The following is an 18,536-nucleotide window of genomic DNA, read 5'->3' as shown; positions in this document are numbered from 1 at the left end:
CTTCATCAACGATTTACATAATGGTATAGAAAGTACGCTTATTAAGTTTGCAGATGATACCAAGCTGGGAGGGGTTGCGGCTAATCTGCAGGATGGGGTCATAATTCAAAATGACCTGGACAAATTGGAGAAATGGTCTGAGGTAAATAGGATGAAGTTTAATAAAGACAAATGCAAAGTGCTTCACTTAGGAAGGAACAATGAGTTTCATACATACAGAATGGGAAGTGACTGTCTGGGAAGGAGTACAGCAGAAAGGGATCTAGGGGTTATAGTGGACCACAAGCTGAATATGAGTCAGCAGTGTGATGCTGTTGCAAAGAAAGCAAACATGATTCTGGGCTGCATTAACAGGCGTGCTGTGAGCAAGACACGAGAAGTCATTCTTCCGCTCTACTCTGAGCTGGTTAGGCCTCAATTGGAGTATTGTGTTCAGTTCTGGGCACCACATTTCCAGAAAGATGTGGAGAAATTGGAGAAGGTCCAGAGAAGAGCAACGAGAATGATTAAAGATCTTCAGAACATGACCTATGAGGGAAGGCTGAAGGAATTAGGTTTGTTTAGTTTAGAAAAGAGAAGATTGAGGGGGGACATGATAGCAGTTTTCAGGTATCTAAAAGGGTGCCATAAGGAGGAGGGAGAAAACTTGTTCATCTTGGCCTCTGAGGATAGAACAAGAAACAATGGGCTTAAACTGCAGCAAGGGAGGTTTAGGTTGGACATTAGGAAAAAGTTCCTAACCTTCAGGGTAGTCAAACACTGGTATAAATTGCCCAGGGAGGTTGTGGAATCTCCATCTCTGGAGATATTTAAGAGTAGGTTAGATAAATATCTATCAAGGATGGTCTAGACAGTATTTGGTCCTGCCATGAGGGCAGGGGACTGAACTCGATGACCTCTCGAGGTCCCTTCCAGTCCTAGTATTCTATGATTCTGTGATTCTATCCTTACTCCTATGGTGAGCGGTAGCTTCTCCGTGAATAGCTGTACTGCCAATGAACATCTGAGGAATTCTACTGCAAACTCGCAGATGAGCAGGTACACCATGGCTCTGCCTAAAAGGACATGGACAGGTTACTTTTTCATGTGACGTTCTTCATTTTGGGAGGTACCATCACGCAGAGAGAACAATGGATTTCCCTCCACATGGGCAAGATTATAAAAGGATCCTTGGGGTTCTTCCATTTTTGTCATTAATCCTGCTCTCCACTTCAGAAACATCTTTGCTATAAACAGAGGGCCTGGCAGGATTTGTTGACCCATCCTAACAAAGGACGTACTCCAGAGACTTTGAAGATGGCCATTTATTACATCTCTCCTAAGAGCCTGCATCATGAACTTTGTGATTGGTGTATGTAATGTGATCTCTTTAACAATTCTACTCTCTTTTCTTTCTTCTGTTAATAGACCTTTAGATTCTAAAGGTTTGCACAGCGTGCTTTTGTGGGTAAGATCTAAGGTATAAGTGGACCTGGGGATATGGCTGGTCCTTTGGAATCCGTAATACCTGTTTAGATTTGGTGAAGTTGGTTTTCATAACTTCTCCCCTGTGTAAGGCGTGGTGCTAGTTGGGGCACAGGGAACTTTGGGGTGTCTAAGGGGATTGCTTGTGAGACTTCTTGCTGGCCAGAATGGCAGCTGAAGAGCTCTGTGTGTCTGGCTTGGTGTCTTATGGAGGAGGATCCCACTCTTGGGCTGTAGGTAGGCCTGGGTCTGAGAAGTTTGTCCTGAGTTGACCCTCTCAGCAGTGGCCCCGGACCACCTGTTATATTACAACGGGTAAGTCCTATTGTGGTGCCTCTGGGTGCCAGGCCCAGAGGGGATCTGAGTCTGTTACGGCCTCAGATCTAGGAGGGTGGAGTCCCTAGCTGCAACACGGGCCTTTTTGGAGCTCCCCTGTTGAACACCCCACATGCTGGCCTCCAGGAGACTCTGACACCTCTGGCCATTAACCCGGGAGCGCTATAGCCAAACTTGTCCTGTGGGAGCCTCCGACTGGGCTAATGGCCAGTCTGCTCACTTGCCTCTGGCCACACCTTCTTCTCTTTGCTGATGCCTCTCCATTGGGAGGACTGGGCTCTGTTACATGCCGCAGCAAGAGCCAATAAGCAAAAGCTTATCAGATAGTTGAGTCGACTACTTGCTTCTCTCTCCCCCGCCCCCTCCCCCTTTGGTGCCTCTATCAGAGAGAGGCAGCAAGGAGGGGGAAGGATACTTCAAAGTGGCCTTTTTTTGAAAAAACGATACCTGTGTCTAGACCACTGCTGCGTTCTGTCAACAGTAAATCGACAGAGCGCGGTGGTTTTGTCGATGGCAGTAAACCTCATTCTACGAGGAATAACACCTTTTTCCAAAAGAGAGCATCTAGGTGCTCTTTCGAAAAATCTTCTTGTTGTCTAGACACTCTTTTTCGACAGAGGCTATTTTGAAAGATCCACATATTGATCGGAGGAAGCGGGTCTGGCCCACGAAAGCTCCTCACCTAATAAACATCTCGCTAGTGCTACATAGTCCTGTCTCTTGTTCCTGTCAGGAAAGGCGAGCAGTCTAGACATAGCCTCACAGGGCCCACAGGTGGGCTGATGCTTAGCCTGCCCCAGCCCCACCGCTAGGGTGGCTAACAGCCTGCACCAGGAGCTGGCCTGCGCACCCACAGGGAGCCGTAGGTATTTGCTTTCCAACCTGGTTAACATCTAGGTGGCCCTAGAATGCTGGTGCCTCTGGGCTACGTGGAAATCCGGCCTGCCCTGGGGAGGCTGCAGTGCTTTTGGGACTGGTGAACCGCTTTGCCTGTTGTGTTGAGCCGGTACCTGAGCTAGGCAAAGAGGCAGACAGGGCGAGGGAGTGTCAGAACCAGGAAGCTGTCTGAGGACAGAGGGGAGAGCGCAGGAGCAGGGGCGAGGTGCCTGCCAAAGGAGCTGCACGAGACCTGGGACACCAGAACCTGGGAGCTGCTGGGGAGGACAAGGGGGCATCCTGCCGGGTTGCAGGAGGGCCTGCCGGAATGAGGGCAAGAAGCAGCTTTGGGCGGAGTGAGCTGTCCCAGAACCAAGTGGGTGGCTGGTGAGAGGTTCCCCTGAGCAGGGGTAGGACTCTGAGGTGAGGAGACCTGGAAGTGGAATGCTGCAGGGAGCCAGCGCTCAGGAGATCCAGCTTGGACTATCAGGGCAGCCTTCGGGAGAGGAACGGGCTTGGAGCTCCCAGCAGGATGGGCTGGGGCATGAGGCCTTAGGAACGGGGACCGCATGGTTAATGACTTGGAGGTGGGTAATCTGGATGGAGGGCAATTCAGTGTTGTTGAAGAGCTGCTGTGTTGCAACCTTGTCTTGCTCTGGGATTTTGGGGGGAACCATGTTTACCAGGAGGGACTTGGGGCGCCATGTGTGGAGAAGAGGTTTGAATGTTCATCTGAGACCAGGCATTCCTCTGCGTGGGTGGATAAAGGGGAAACTGAGGCAGGTTGTGCATGCAGCCACTAGATGAGCAAAGACTCATATTCTCCTAGTGTGGTTCTCATGGGACCATTCTGGGATCCCCATTATCTGTTGAGGTTTTTATACTGTGCTTGTCTGTGGAGTAGCTGAGTACCTTCTGTTCTCCAGCACCCCCCACCCATTTAGCAATACGGGGACTGCAGAATGGCTGCGATCTACCATTTCCTCTTTGGGGTTGCCGGTTTGTGGACATGCTGTGGAGACAAGGTCTCCTTCCCATTGTAGCTGCCCCATACATGCACTCCCAGGCTGGGCTCTGCACTCCACACTCTCCCCCCTGTGTGGTCAAGCCCTGTGGATTATCGGCTGTATTTGCGTTAGCAATCAACGGTGCTGCGAAAACCACTGTGTGAAGCAGGTGGCTTGTTCCACGACACAGCTGGAGCGTGGTCTGGCCCGATGGTGAGCATGAGATTGAGTTGCCTCCCTCAACCATGCCATGGTGTGTGAGTAGGCCCAGGGAATGAGCAGACTGAGGCATGCTGGAATTGCCTGGCAGGCGGTGGCAGGGGAAAGGCGTGTTGGCCAGGTGGGACCAGGGATCAGTGAAAAGGAGCAGTGTGAGGAGGAGGCAACGAGTCCCTGGCAAAAACAAACCTGTGAAATGCCGCGGGATCCTGTTGGTAGCTGTGCCAGGAGGAAGAATGCATGGTGCTGCTGCCCTTCGTAACTGTGAGCACTCAGTGCTTCCCTGCCGTGCCCTGCACTGCCAGCTCTGGGGAACTTAAGAACGTAGGAGCGACTATACTGGGCCAGACCGAAGGTCCATCTAGCTGTGTCCTGCCTGCCGACAGTGGACAATACCAGATGCCCCAGAGGGGCACAACAGGGAATCCTCACCTGATCCCTCCCCTGTCACCCACCTCCAGAGAAACAGGCTAGGGGCACCATTCCTACCCATCCTGGCTAATAGCCGTTGATGGACCTAACCTCCATGAATCTATCTCGCTCTTTTTTAACCCTATTAAAGTCCTAGTCTTCACAACATCCTCTGGCAAGGAGTTCCACCGGCTGACTTCCTTTTGTTTGTTTTATACCTCATCTGGTTGAGGCATGAAGTTGTCATGTCTTTTCCAGGGTCTCCAGGAGCAGAAGCTAGGTCAAAGGCCAGTGTCCTACCCAGTAGACAACACTGCTGCTCTTCAGCAGAGTCCAGCTTCATGTCCATTCCTTACTGCTCCATGTCCATAGGCTTGTGGATATTGGACAGCTTGGGAGCCATTCGATCCAGCCCCGTGTCGCTGATGTGCAGCTGCCGCTGGCTGTGTGGGCTGATTTCAGCTTCCTTGCACTCTCAGGCCTTGGGGATAGGGTAGAACTGGTGCCTTTATCTGTGCTTATTCACACCATCCCCTCACCCTGGGGGTGTTGGGGTAGCTAACAGCTGTGGGACTGGAAGGGGAGATCTGGAATGACATGCAAGTTGCTGAGACATTGCAGGGCCAAGCATGTGTCTTTGTGGAGCAATGGAGAGTGTCAGGGTCAGACAGTCACCCCCCCCCCCAACCCCCACCCATTGGGTGTGTTCCACTCAGTCTGGAGTGAGCAGATATGGGCTCTCAACTCGGCTCACCCAGGGTGACCTAGTGGTTGATTGTGCGTGGTCGGTGCGGTGTGGGTGCATGGGCAGAGGGTATAATAGGCCAGGACTTCCCTGGTGCTTTTGCTGACCCACCACCAGACAGGCCACAGTGCTCCCCCTGTCCGTGAGAGGCACACCGCCACTGCCGCCTCCGCCCCCAAGGTCCTGCTGCTCACCACCTCTCCCCTCCTCGGCATGGGAACGAGGAGTGATGCAGAGAGCCAGCAGGTCAGTGTGCGGGGGGCTAGCGCTAGAAGAGGCTGCTGACCCAGCCCAGCACTTGGAGGGCCTGACGGCCTGGCCTGGATGGTGACACTAGAGCCGCCTAGGGATGTTAAATATCGGTTAATTAAATAGTCGAATAACCTCATGACATTTTATTGGTTAGTCGACTATTCTCTAGTCCCTGGGGGCAGGGCTGGCAGCCTGCATGGTGCCAGGCAGGAGCTGATCCACGAGGGATCCAGTTTAAAAACCAGCTCCCTTCACCGGCCTGTCGCCTTGTGCTGCTGCTTCTGAGAGAGGCAGCAGCCCCTGTCTGGGGGGTAAGAGCTCCAGGACCCGCCGTGTGTCCGAAGCTGGGCTGAGGCGTAGCGATGGGGGGGCGACGCCACGCTAAGGGGGGGCCGGGCTGGGCTGAGGGCGTAGCGATGGGGGGGGATGCCACGCTAAGGGGGGGCCGGGCTGGGTTGAGGACGTAGCGATGGGGGGGGATGCCATGCTAAGGGGGGGCCGGGCTGGGCTAGGGCATAGCGATGGGGGGGATGCCACGCTAAGGGGGGGCCGGGCTGGGCTAGGGCGTAGCGATTGGGGGGGATGCCACGCTAAGGGGGGGCCGGGCTGGGCTAGGGCGTAGCGATGGGGGGGCGCCACGTTAAGGGGGGGGCCGGGCTGGGCTGGACATGGTGCACACAGCCCCACGTGTGGTGGCGAGTCCCGTGCTCCCTGTGCCATCCTGCCTCCAAGGCAGGGCCGGGTGCGGGAGTGGCCATTTCAAGGGGGGGGCTACCTGTTCTGTACCTCGGAGAAGGGGGGCAGCTGGGGCAGCACCCCTCGGGCAGTGGTCCGGGACGGCGGCCCTAGAGGGGCTGGAGGAGGTCATGTGCCTGTGCCAGCCCCTAGTCGGGCACCCCACAAGGCAGCGCCTCCCGTGCGGTCGGCTAGTTGTTGGCAGCTTGGGCCACGTCACGCAAACGCCTGGGAGTTAAGCGCCCCTGGCCTGTGCTCTGGCACTTCCCCCCTGCCCACGATCCCACAACTCACCCTCTGGCATCAGCTGGTAGGAAACCTGCCAGTCTCAAGCCCTTGGTCGGCCAGGCGGGGGGCCAGAGGCGTGTAAGGGCAGGCAATGGCGTGGGGGGTAGGGTCTTGGGAGGAAGAGGTAGCTCAGGAGTGTTTGGGGGGGAGGGACAGTGTGTGGGTGGGGTCTTGGGGCAAGAACAGCAGGGTGGGGGATCATGGGTCTGGGTGCTCGTGCCCCCCAGCCCCACTTTTTGGACACTTCTGTGATTTTGGGCGAGGCGAGCTGGGCCCGCCCCGGAGCAGTGCCGAGCCACGGCAAGGGACAGCCCGTGTGAAGGACCCAGAGTAAAGTGATGGCTTGGCTGACAGGGAAGCAAGAGGAGCTTTGTCATTTGTGAGCTCTGCCTGCAAGTGCTCAGAGCGGAGGCGTGGGGAGCTCCTTTCCTCGTGTGCTGCATTTGCCAGTGACCCGGCGCCTGCCACCCGGTTCCCTGCCCACTGACTTTCAGCCACTCACCTGCCTGTCACTGGATCACCTCACTCGATTTCATATGGACACAAAGCGCTGTCAAGCAACTGACGGCACCATCCGCCTGCTGGAACAGTACCATGCCCGCACGACCAAGGCAAGGCTAACCCTCACCAGCCCTCACTCAGAGGGCTTTCCCAAGGAGGCCAGCATTGGCCCCATTGTACATCTGGGGAAACTGAGGCACAAAGGGGGCCACGACATGCCCAAGGTCACACACCAGGCTGGACTGGTTTCCAGTGGTTCGGGAGCTGTCTACACAGGTAGGGTACGTCTACACTACAGCGCTAATTCGAACTAACTTAGTTCGAATTAGTTAATTTGAACTAAGCTAATTCGAACTAACGTGTCTAGAACTAAAAACTAGTTCGACTTAGCGTTTTGCTAATTCGAACTAGCAAGTCCACATTGAGTGGACCCTGAACAGGGCTTAAGGATGGCCGGAAGCAGTGCCGGCAGGGCATCAGAGGAGGACTTAGAGCGTGGAGATGCTGCCTCAGGCTAGCCGAGGGCTGCGCTTAAAGGGTCCCGACCCCCACCCCGGACACACAGTTCTAAGGGGTGCCCCGCTTGCAAAGCAGTCCTGGCTTGGATTGCCCCGAGTACCCACACTGGGCACATCACACCACTCGGCCATCAGCCCGGCTGCACTTGCCGCAGGCTGCCATCTGGGGAGAGGGGGCAATCGGGGGGCTGCAGGAGAGCTTCCACCCCCAGAAGCCTGCAGAGCCAGCCCAGTCGTCCCCATCGGGGGCTCGTACCCCATTCCTCCCTCACCTCCTTCCACTTACCCTTCCCTAGCCCCCCTTCTTATTGATGTACAAAATAAAGATAACGTTTCTTCCAACATTGACTCTGTCTTTATTGAACAAAACTGGGGGAGACTGGGAAAAGGAGGTGGGAGAGGGGAAGAGAGAGGCTGGGAGAGGGGAGAGCAACTAACATGATCAGGGGTTGGGAACAGGTCCCAGATGAAGAGAGGCTACAGAGACTGGGACTGTTCAGCTTAGAAAAGAGGAGATGGAGCGGGGACAGGATAGAGGTCTCTAAAAGCAGGGGTTGGGTGGAGAGGGTGCATTCAGAAAAGTTCTTCATGAGTTCCCCTAAAGAAGGACTAGAGGACACCAAAGGAAAGGAATGGGTAGCAGGCTTCAACCTAGTAAGAGAAAGTTGTTCTTCAGAAAGCAAATAGTTAACCTGTGGAACTCCTTGCTGCAGGAGGCTGTGAAGGCTACAACTAGAACAGAGTTTAAAGGGAAGTTAGATCAAGTCATGGAGGTTGGGTCCATGGAGTAGTCTTAGCCAGGGGGTAGGAGTGGTGTCCCTGCCCAAAGTTTGTGGAAGGCTGGAGAGGGATGGCACGAGACAAATGGCTTGGTCACTGTCTTCGGTCCATCCCCTCCAGGGTCCCTAGGGTTGGCCGCTGTTGGCAGACAGGCTACTGGGCTAGATGGACCTTTGGTCTGACCCAGGACGGCCATTGTAAGCTCAGGGCTCAGGGTCGGGGGTCTCAGTGGACCCCCTTGATTTTCATTTAAACCTGCTCCTGGGTGGCCAGGCTGGCAGCTCTCCTGCCCTAGCCGGCCACTTTCCTGTGCCTAGTGTGGAGATCGTGGACGAGGTCCACGATGTCCGCACTAACCCAGGAAGGTGCCCGCCTCTTGCAGTCCAGGGCAAGCTCCCGGGAGCCGCCAGCCTGGTCCCAGAAGAGGGGGTGGGCTGGGGGACATCGGGTGGGTGGCTCTGTGCCGTGCCAGGTGCAGGGTCTGCTGGCTGGGTGCTGGCAGGCTTGCACCTGGCACGGGCACCGTAGCCAGCCCGTGCCCCTTTAAGGGCTCCGGGGCCGGGAGGGGGGCATAGAGTTTCCCTGGTGTTGGCCAGAGTGGCCACCAGGGAAAGCTGGGGAGGGCTAGCCTCCCACTAGTTCGAATTAAGGGGCTACACACCCCTTAATTCGAACTAGTAAGTTCGAACTAGGCTTAATCCTCGTAAAATGAGGATTACCTAGTTCGAACTAAGCGCTCCGCTAGTTCGATTCAAATTCGAACTAGCGGAGTGCTAGTGTAGCGGCTATGAATGTTAGTTCGAACTAACATTGTAGTGTAGACATACCCGTAGCAAAGACGTGACTGCAGCACAGACCGGCAGAACCTGGCTCGCTGCAATCTGGCTAATGTGGGGGACCTCTGCGGGGAGGGGGGGCTTCAGCAACCATGCCCTGGCTAGCTCGTGCTGCGATCAGGCTGCCCCTGCAGGAAGGAGACTGTCCTGGGAGCTGCCCGCAGTGCAGCCCAACTAACGGCAGTGAAGGGCAGAGACTGATACCCGGCAGCCGTCCCCTGCCCCCACGTCTCCCCACTCAGCCCCGCCCCCCAGGCTTGCTGAGCCCTGTGAGGGGAACGCTTGGGACCTAGCCAATTCACTCCCCTTGCACCGTAACACCTGCTTAGAGGCACCACAGGGCCTGGCCCCTGGGCCCCATAGTGTGGGAGAGATCAGGGCCTGACCTGACCCCCAGTTCAAGGGATCCACTTGAGGGAGGGGCCTGGCACCAAAGTCCCACTGGTGCACAGGAGGCTACAGGAGCCCTCTAGGGGGCGCTGACTCCAGGTCAGTCCCAGGGCAGGGGGCACAGGCTGGCTCTCAGAGGTATGGATGGGCTCTGGGGACCCGTCCCCTCTAGGGGGCATCAGCCCCCATCTAACCCCATGCGGGCAGTATAGAATCACAGAACACCAGAGCTGGAAGGGACCTCGAGAGTCGTCGAGTCCAGTCCCCTGCCCTCACGGCAGGACCAAGGACCCAGGGCACTCTACACATGGCCTGCGGGTTGCATGCTGCCCACGGCCTGTTTGTTTGCAGCCCACGGTGCGGTTTGGGTTTGTGGGGATCAACATGCAGCTGGCGGGTAGGAGCCAAAACAAAAAAGGAGTCAGTATAATGGTCTTCTGTTGAGATGCATTTTAGTAGTTCAATTCCTGGGCTGTCATTGCGCCTTAAAAGTGCTGTCATATGGGTAGAAATTGGGTAAATGTTTCATTTTATTAATATCAGCAGAACTGACGTAAATGGGGCCTGTCTGTTGTGTAGTCCTGCCTTAATCTTTGTATTTATGCAGGTCAATGTGAAAGAAGTTTTTTGCATATATTTGTATATATATTTGCATGTAGATGCAACCACACTTAAGTAGCGGCCCTCGGCATGTGCTGTGAGTATCAGTGTGGCCCCCGGGGCTTCCAGAGTTGAGTTGCCCTAGCTCATCCCTGACAGGTGTCTGTCTAACCTGCTCTTAAATATCCCCAAGGATGGATATTCCACAACCTCCCTAGACAGTTTATTCCAGTGATTAACCTCCCCTGACAGTTAGGAAGTTCTTCCTAATGTCCAACCTAAACCTCCCTTGTTGCAATTTAAGCCTGTTGCTTCTCATCCTATCCTCAGAGGCCAAGAACCATTTTTCTCCCTACTCCTTGTGATACCTTTAGATATTTGAAAGCTGTTCTCATGTCCCCTCTGTCTTCTCTTTTCCAAACGAAACAAGCCCAATTCCTTCAGCTTTGCCTCATAGGTCATGTTCTCGAGACCTGTCATCATTTGTGTTTGATCTTCTCTGGACTTTCTCCAGTTTCTCCAAATCTTTCCTGAAATGTGGCGCTCAGAACTGGACACACTACTCCAGCTGGGGCCTAATGTGGATGACTCATTCCCTGCCTATGGGATGTGAGACTGGGTGGGTTAATTTCCAGTCCTCCTGTTTATTCTCTTCCTTTGCCCTCCTGGCCTAGGAGTTCTCACAGGGGCTCTGCAGGAAGGCAGCCCGCACTGCCCCCCGCAAGGAAACCCCTTATGCAGGTGTTAAACAGCTGTCCAGCCCCACCCCAGAGGTGACTGCAGACCATGTCTGAAGCAACACAGCACCAGCAACGGACAGGGGAATGGCTCCCGGGAGGTGGTGGAATCTCCCTCCTCTGGAGATATTTAAGATATTTAAGAACAGGTTAGATAGACATCTTTCAGGGATGGTGTAGACGGAGCTTGGTCCTGCCTTGAGGGCGGGGGGCTGGACTCGATGACCTCTCGAGGTCCCTTCCAGTCCTATTATTCTATGATTCTATGAATGCTTCAGTCCCGTTGAATGGGCCTCAGCCCCTTTCCTTCCCCTCCCCTGCTTTGCAATGGGGCTGCAGACTCTGGGGGAGAGGGGTGGAGGCAGGCAGAGGTGTCTAATACAGAGATGTGTCTACATCTGCTGTAGGGAATCATTCTCTCATTGAAGTTTTTAGCTTTGTATTGAGTCCTTTTACATGGAGACTTTGTATTATGTCTTGGTAGAATAGTCCCTAGGACAAGTGAGGCAGAGACTGTCCCTGTGGGGTGAACGAAGTGGGAATGGATAAGGCGGAAGACGAGTACCTCCGGGCAGTTGCAAGGGCTAGAGAGGGGATGGAAGCCAGAGTCATTAAATGCAGAGCCACTTCAGGAGTAGGTCCTGCTGGGGCTCTGGTTCAAGCCCTGTTGTTGAGCCACACACCCAAGTCAGCAGGTCTGTGTGGGGCAGTGTGGACATCTGGGCACCCGGCTCTGGCTGGTTTGCAGCGTAGTGCAGAAGTTCAAGTGCAGGCTTGGGAGCACTGAGTCCACCTGCCCAGGGCCCACAGACTGGGGTTTCCAGTGCCATGAGACACACCCTTAGAGCAGTGCTTCTCAAATGTTTTGGTCCGGGGCCCACCCTGCTCAAGACAGACCTTACCATGGACCAACCATCCGCGATGACAAAATGGGTGCGGGCGTAGTCTGAGGGTTGGAGGCGTCTGGCCAGGAGGGACGGTGCAGGTGGGGCTAGGGATAGGGGGCGCTTACCTGGCTTTGTGCAACCTGCTGCTCTCTTTAGCCAGGATTCTGGCCAATGGGAGCAGTGGGGGAAGCCTCCTGGTAAGTGGTTTTCTGCACTGCTGTTCCTCCAGCCAGAGGGAAGGCGAGCAGCAGTGCTCAGAGCTAATTCCTGCCCTCACGAGCTGGATCTGGCCTGCGAGGCTTCTTCCCCCTCCCGCCAGTGGGAAGCCGATGCTGGCACACCAGCTCTGCAGGGAGGGGTGCAGGGTAGGGACGTTAAATATCGGTTAATTGCATAGTCGAGTAGCCTTACACCAGTGGTCTCCAACCTTTTTACACCCAAGATCACTTTTTAAAGGACAGACCAAGCCAAGATCTACTGCCCTGCCCCTTCCTTGAAGCCCCGCCCCCTCTCTTCTCCTCCTCTCCATCACTTGCTATCCCCAATCCTTATACTGCTACTTTAAAAAAAAATTCCCACCATTCCTCGCAGCTACTCACCTGTGCTGTTGCTCGGTGAGTAGCTGCTCCTCAAATGAGGAAATCTAATATAAATGTACTGTGCAGGCACGCAGTTCAGAGAGGGCTCAAGAGCTGCTCTTAGAGCCCCTGAGATCTACCGGTAGCTCACGATCTACTGGCTGGTGACTACAGCCTTACATGTTCTTATCAGTTAGTCGATTATTCTATTGTCCCTGAAGGCAGGGCCAGCAGCCAGTGCACCTCACTCCCGAGGAGCCTCTGTAGCAGCAGGAGCTGGTCTGTGAGGGGAGCCAGTTGGAAAAACCAGCTCCCTTCGTGGACTGGCTGCCTGCCCCCTGTGCTGTTGCCTTTGAGAGAGAGAGAGAGAGAGGCAGCAATGCAGGGTGGCTGCAGCCCTTGTCTAGTGCGGGTTTGAGCTCCTGGACCTGGCATGAGCCAGAACTGAGCCAGCCTGCCTGCCTGCCCGGCTCCTAATACACTTTCAATGCAGAGTCTCGGCAGGGGCAGGTCCTGGACCTGGTGTGAGCCAGGACTGAGCCAGCCTGCCTGGCTCCTGATGCACTTTCAATGCCGAGCCTCAGCAGGCATAGGTCCCGGACCCGTCGCAAGCCAGGACTGAGCTGGGCTGCTGACCAGACTGCTCAAAAATGTCCTGGCCGAGGAGAGGGGGAGAAATGCATGTGGTCTATGACATGAACCTGTCAGCTTTTGCTTATCGGTTAATCGACTCCACTATTACATCCCTAGTGCAGGGCACGAGCCCCAACCCCATCTGCAAGATGGCCATGGACTCCTAGTGGTCTGTGGACCGCACTTTGAGGGAAGGCGACTCCCTACTCAGTTTCCCTTCTGCCCTGGGGCCCCGTAGATGGAAAAGCCAGCTGTATGTTCCTTGCACTAGGAACCAGTCTTTGCAGCATGCTGCAAGCAGGCCCAGCCTGGGCTGGTAGCCGATGAAGACACTTTGACCTTCTTTAGCTTATGTGGTTTCCCTCCATGAACAGAGCCTGGCTGCTCCCTCAGAGGCCAATTAACACCTGCCCTGCTCTGCGTCCGGGAAAACGAAGTGCAGAGAAATGCCCCAAATTACCAAATGTGTCCATGCCAGGAGCAGGAAGAGATTCCAGGCACCCTGACTCCCAGCCTCTGACTTGCATTCCTGAGCCTTCTGCTTGTGTCCATGGGCCAGCTGCTTGATTGCACTCCAGTTATTAGCCAGTGTAGGAGGGATTCTGCTTTTGAATCTGGATCCACTCCTGAGAGCGAGCAGCGGCTGACTGCCCTACTCCAGCGGGAGAGAGCCCTTTCCCTCGTCTGCCTGTTCACAGCCGATATGGAGCAACCTGGCTGAATCCCCCCTTGATGAGTCTTAGGAGTGAGACTTCATGCCTGTATGGCCCCTGGCACCCCGCAGAGTGGCCATGAAACACAGCCAGCCCTGGACAGAGGGCAGCAGCCAATTCCGAGCATGCTGCTCTGGCCATGGGCAGGAAGAGAATTGGCCAGCATGACTGGGGTAAGCCCTGCTCTCCCAAGGGGGTGTATGTGCGTACGTGCATGCATTTGATCTCCACGTGGAACAGGCAGGGACATGCACATGCATAGCTCTCCGTCCTTCTGCACCGAATTTCCTTTTTTGGCTCTCACCAGCCAAGGCAGATGCTGCAAACTTTGGGCAAGTTCTCAGGGATGTAAATTGACATCCAGCCAGTGACTTCACTAGAGCCACAGCAGTTGACGCTAGCTGAGGATCTGGCAGTTTTTGCTTACAGCGCCATGCCAGGCCATCTGCTAGCCGTGTCTGGAGCACGGCTGGCTGCACAGAACTTAAGGCATGTCTGTGTCAGCTACAGCTTTTTCTAGGGTTCCATGGTAGCGTGGAAGATGCTTCAACTCTGAGCTTTCCTCAAGTCTTCTGATGCATCCCAGAGTGATACCTCTCCCCTGTGGCTTGCACTTTCTTGGTATGGGGCATGAGAAGCCTTTAACTAGGCTTGTGTTGTCAGACGGTCTCTGTTGCTGATGGCCTTGGTGTGCCGCCAGCTCCTTCCAGTCAATCTGGCCAGGCAAGGGGAGAGCCATGCCCATGGGGCTGAGCAGGGGAGGGCGTTTGCACCAAATCCAAGTGAGAGCATTCCGGCCATCTTCAGCGGTAGTGCACTACTAAAGTGCAGGGCAAACTCTGGTGTCTCCTGGGCGGAAGTAGGGATTGTAGCAGCTGCACTGGTCTACACGAGCTGAGGCACTGGTCTGGCAGCGTTCGCCCTCCTCTAGTGCTCTTCATCTGAGGTCTCAAAGCGCTGTACAGATTCAGCTGATAAGCCTGACAACTGGACAGAGGCCGCATCTGGAGTATTGTCCAGTTCTGGGCCCCCCACTACAGAAAGGATGCGGATGAATTGGAGAGGGTCCAGCGGAGGGCAACCAAAATGATTAGGGGGCTGGAGCATATGACCTATGAGGAGAGGCTGAGGGAGTTGGGTCTGTTTAGTCTGCAGAAGAGAAGAGTGAGGGGGGATTTGAGAGCAGCCTTCAACTTCCTGAAGGGAGGTTCCAAAGAGGCTGGAGAGAGGCTGTTCTCAGTAGTGACAGATGGCAGAACAAGGAGCAATGGTCTCAAGTTGTGGTGGGAGAGGTCCAGGTTGGATATTAGGAAAAACTATTTCCCTAGGCGGGTGGTGAAGCACTGGGATGGGTTACCTGGGGAAGTAGTGGAGTCTCCATCCCTAGAGGTGTTTAAGTTGCGGCTTGACAAAGCCCTGGCCGGGTTGATTGAGTTGGGATTGGTCCTGCCTAGAGCAGGGGGCTGGACTTGACCTTCTGAGGTCTCTTCCAGTTCTACGATTCTATGAACCCCAGGGTGGAGTAAATGAGGGCTGCAACGTCAGGGTGTTAGAGGGAAGAGAATAGCTGCTGTTGGCATTGGGACTTCTGGCTCTGCCACTGACTTATTGTAAGACCTCAGGCAAGACATTTTGCCTTTCTGTATAAGGGGGATAAAGAAGAATTGGCTCCAGCGTGGGTGCGAGAGGGGAATGTTTGGGTTACATTGTGTATAAACAGCACCAGGAGCAAGGTGCAGGGGGGGTCGGCTCTGTGCCCCTGGAAGGGGTGGGGCCAAGGGCAGTCAGTCCTTAGCACTGCCCTGAGCATGCCACTGGGCCCTCCCCCCCGTTCCTCAGAGCCCCGCAGAGCTGTGAAGCAGCACTCAGCAATTCAGAGGAGTCCGCGGCTCTGGCTGTCACCATTGTGGCCTCTTTGAAATGCAGTTGCCCCCTTTGCCCCTCCCCCAGTTGGTGGTCCTGTGCATGAATGCTGGAAATGTCTTCTGACCTAAAGCGCTTTGATAGACAACGCAAGGGGCAGCCTGGAGAGGGGTGGGAGGGTGTGTGTGCTGCAGGAGCCTGGGGGCATGGGAAGGTGCCGTGCCTGCCAGCGCCCTGGCTGGAGACAGGAGTGCCTGGGCCAGTGCTCAGTGGATGGAAAGGGCTTGTGTGATTGCTCCTGCCGGCTTCCTGCACCAGCTCTGCCACCTGTTCCCCATCCAGGACTGTCAGCCTGCGGCATGGGAGGGAATGCTGCCTCCCCACCAGCCCGATCCTGCAAGGTGCAGGGGAATGTGCAGATTGGTGCCTTCTGATTGCTACATACCCCTGGGGGTCTCCTGCCCCCTCCTGTTGCCATGCGCAGTGCGTCTCTGGCTCAGCTCTCCTCGGCTGCTGCTGCCCATCGCAATACAGTGGGCCCTGCCGATGGAGATTTCTAGCTCATCCTTCCTCTGCCTCCGACTACATCCCCCTCTCTGCCCCCCTGGCCGTGGCGCTCTGCCTGCCTTTGTGGGGCTGGCTCTGTGGGAAGTGCCCCCTTTGCACTTGGCTTCTCCATACAGAGCTGCTCCTGCTGCCCCGATGATGGGGCTGGACAGAGCTAGACATGGGCTGTGGGCTCTGGGACACTGCACCCCGGCAGGTCCTGCTGCTCCATGCCCTGCCTTCGCAGGAGGAGGCTGTGCTGCTCAGGGCGAGAAGGACCTTGCTGTGTGCCTGCCAAGTGCCTTCCCCAGAGCATGGGCTGCTGAAGGGCAAAGCCAATGATCTGGTGCTGCAGAGCCGGAGGGTCCAAGTGAAGCACCTCCCCCTTCAGATGGATGGTTCCTTCCCCACCGACCCAGCAAATCGCCCCTGGAGACAGACATGCAGTGGGTCTAGCCTGAGGCCATCACCCCAAGGCCTACCTGTCTGTGCAGGGCTCCTCCCTCAGCAAGTGGGGGGGGGGGGGGGGGGGAGACCCCAAGGGGATTTATTGCCACCTGGAGGCTGATCTCACAGGGCGTTTCCCAGTCTTCACTCTTAGGCCAGCAGTGCTTGGAGGCCCCCGGCACAGGGGCTTGTGAGACACCCTGCCCACCCAACTAGGCAAAAGAGCCAGAGGCCCTCCCTGGGGAAGCCGGTTGTAGGCTGAGCCCCCGTGCGATGCTTTACCCACTAGACTATGCTGCCTGCTTCCTCGGCTCTCCTGGGCTGGCATCTGGGCGGCTACAGCAGTGCTGAGTGCATCAGGAAATTGGTCTTGCCCAGGCACCTGGTACGAATCTCAGTTTGTTTGTAAATGTCTGAGGGGGAGAGGAACTGAATTTCCTGGTGTTGTCCCCGGTGCCTGGCTAGCGCGGCCTCTGGTGGTAACCCTGTTAGCAGAGGATTAGCCCAGAAGATGCAAGATCTTTGGTATGGCAGAACCTCTGCATTGCTTTGTGTGTGCTTTGCATTTGGGGCACCGTCTAGCCTGCAGCTACGGCGGGAGGGGACGAGATCCGGCTGCTGTAGAAATCAGGGAGGCTTGGAGGGGAGCAGGGGTTGGACCTGGAGCTGTGCAGGTCAGGAAATGCTGAGTTAACACATGAATTTCCACCCTCACTCTGGGCACCTGATGATCCTGTGTCTTTAGCACTGTGCACCTCTCCATCTCAAAGCACTTAGTGTCACCTCCCCCTTTGACAGATGGGGAAACTGAGGCACAGGCGGATATTAACTTGCCCTAGGTCACCCAGCTGGTGAATGGAAGGGTGGTTTTGTGATTAAGGCTCGATATCTCAGGAGGCCTAGTTTGTGTCAGGCCATTCATCTCTCTGGGCTTCTGTTCCCAGTTGGTAGAATGCGAAGAATAGTCTGTTTGCCTGCCTTGTGTATTTGGATTGTAAATTCTCTAGGCTGGGGGTTGTCTCTTGCCATGTCTGTCCAGTGCCTTGCAGCAGGGCCCTGATCTTGGTGGTTCATGGTGATACTATTGGACTGGAATTAGCATCACGGCGACTCTTATTGGAGGGACTCAGAACTCTTCATCTGTGTGTCATAACTCCTGTACTGCTGATAGCTCTTGGCACTGCTTCCTCTATCTCCTCTGGCTTGTACGTTTGGAAGAGGAGAATCCATGCGCCATCCTAGCTCCCATGGTTAAATGCCAGGGCTTGGTGACACACCTGACTTGCTCTGGGGAAGGCACTTGCTTGTCCCCGGCCAGCTGGGTCAGTAACTTTGTTGGCAGGCAGGAGCCCTGCTGTGTGCACGATTGCAGGGCAGACCCATGGTTCTCTCCCACGGGGCAGATCGAAGGCAGCAAAGCCACGCATGCTGTGCCAGGCCTGGTTCTCCTCTCATTCGCACTCCTGCCCTCTGCCAGCACAAGGGGAGAACTGAGCCTGCCGGGCGGGGGGGTGCCTGTAGAAATACAGATCTCTCCAATATGCCCAAATGTCCGATCCCAGGGGCCAATTCTAGGGAGAGCCTCAGTCTGCAGAAGGGGGCAGTGCATCACCTTGGTCCTAACGCCCTTCCTTCCCTCACCCCTTCAAAAAAGGTGGGAGAGGAAAACTGGGGAGCTGCTGGTGGGGGGGATGTATGGCCTTGTCTTGGGAGGGGTCCAAGGCCCCTGACTGTTACTCCTCTCCAGCAGGGCTCCTCCGACAGGCTGGCCACGCGGGATGCTTGAGACCCCGAGCTGGCAGTAAAGCTGCAGCCAGCCACACCACCTGGGAACGCTGTCGGACACCTGCCAAGCTGCTTGCTTCCCAAAGACCCTTCGCCAACCAGTCTCTGGCCAGGACGCTACCTACCTACTGGACAACATGAACTCCCAGAACGAGTCAGGTGAGCGGGGAGCTCCATCTGCATCCTGCCATGGGAGGGAATGGGGTTGCATTCATGCCTCAGGCTGGTGGCTGCCACCAGGGGGAGGAAGAAGATGGCTTAGAAAGGTATGCCTTGGGTATGCAATTTCTGGCAATTTGGAACCAAGAGTTCATTACCTTGGTGACTGCGCTATAGTCTGGCTTGCAGGAGGTTCTCTCTGAAACTCCCTAAGACTTAGCTCTTTGTGG

General features: G+C 55.5%; 1 protein-coding gene across 7 annotated transcripts in view; it reads left to right on the top strand.

The window, feature by feature from the left end:
• HDAC5 (histone deacetylase 5) overlaps window positions 1-18,536 on the top strand; it is a 152,610-nt gene that overhangs the window by 33,189 nt on the left and 100,885 nt on the right. For 3 of the 7 annotated variants that reach the window (XM_075918431.1, XM_075918428.1, XM_075918429.1), the window contains one exon: window positions 18,113-18,306. The exons of 2 other annotated variants lie outside the window; for them this stretch is intronic. In XM_075918431.1, the coding sequence (XP_075774546.1) occupies window positions 18,285-18,306 (22 nt within the window). In that variant the 5' untranslated portion in view covers window positions 18,113-18,284. Of the gene's footprint in view, window positions 1-18,109; window positions 18,307-18,536 lie in introns of all 7 variants that reach the window. 2 more of the 7 variants (XM_075918427.1, XM_075918430.1) reach the window with 1 other exon arrangement.

Source organism: Pelodiscus sinensis, unplaced genomic scaffold, assembly GCF_049634645.1.
Source record: "Pelodiscus sinensis isolate JC-2024 unplaced genomic scaffold, ASM4963464v1 ctg70, whole genome shotgun sequence".
Taxonomy (NCBI): Eukaryota; Metazoa; Chordata; order Testudines; family Trionychidae; genus Pelodiscus; species Pelodiscus sinensis.
The sequence above is the reverse complement of the archived record's forward strand: the minus strand, read 5'-3'. Positions and strand labels throughout refer to the sequence as shown.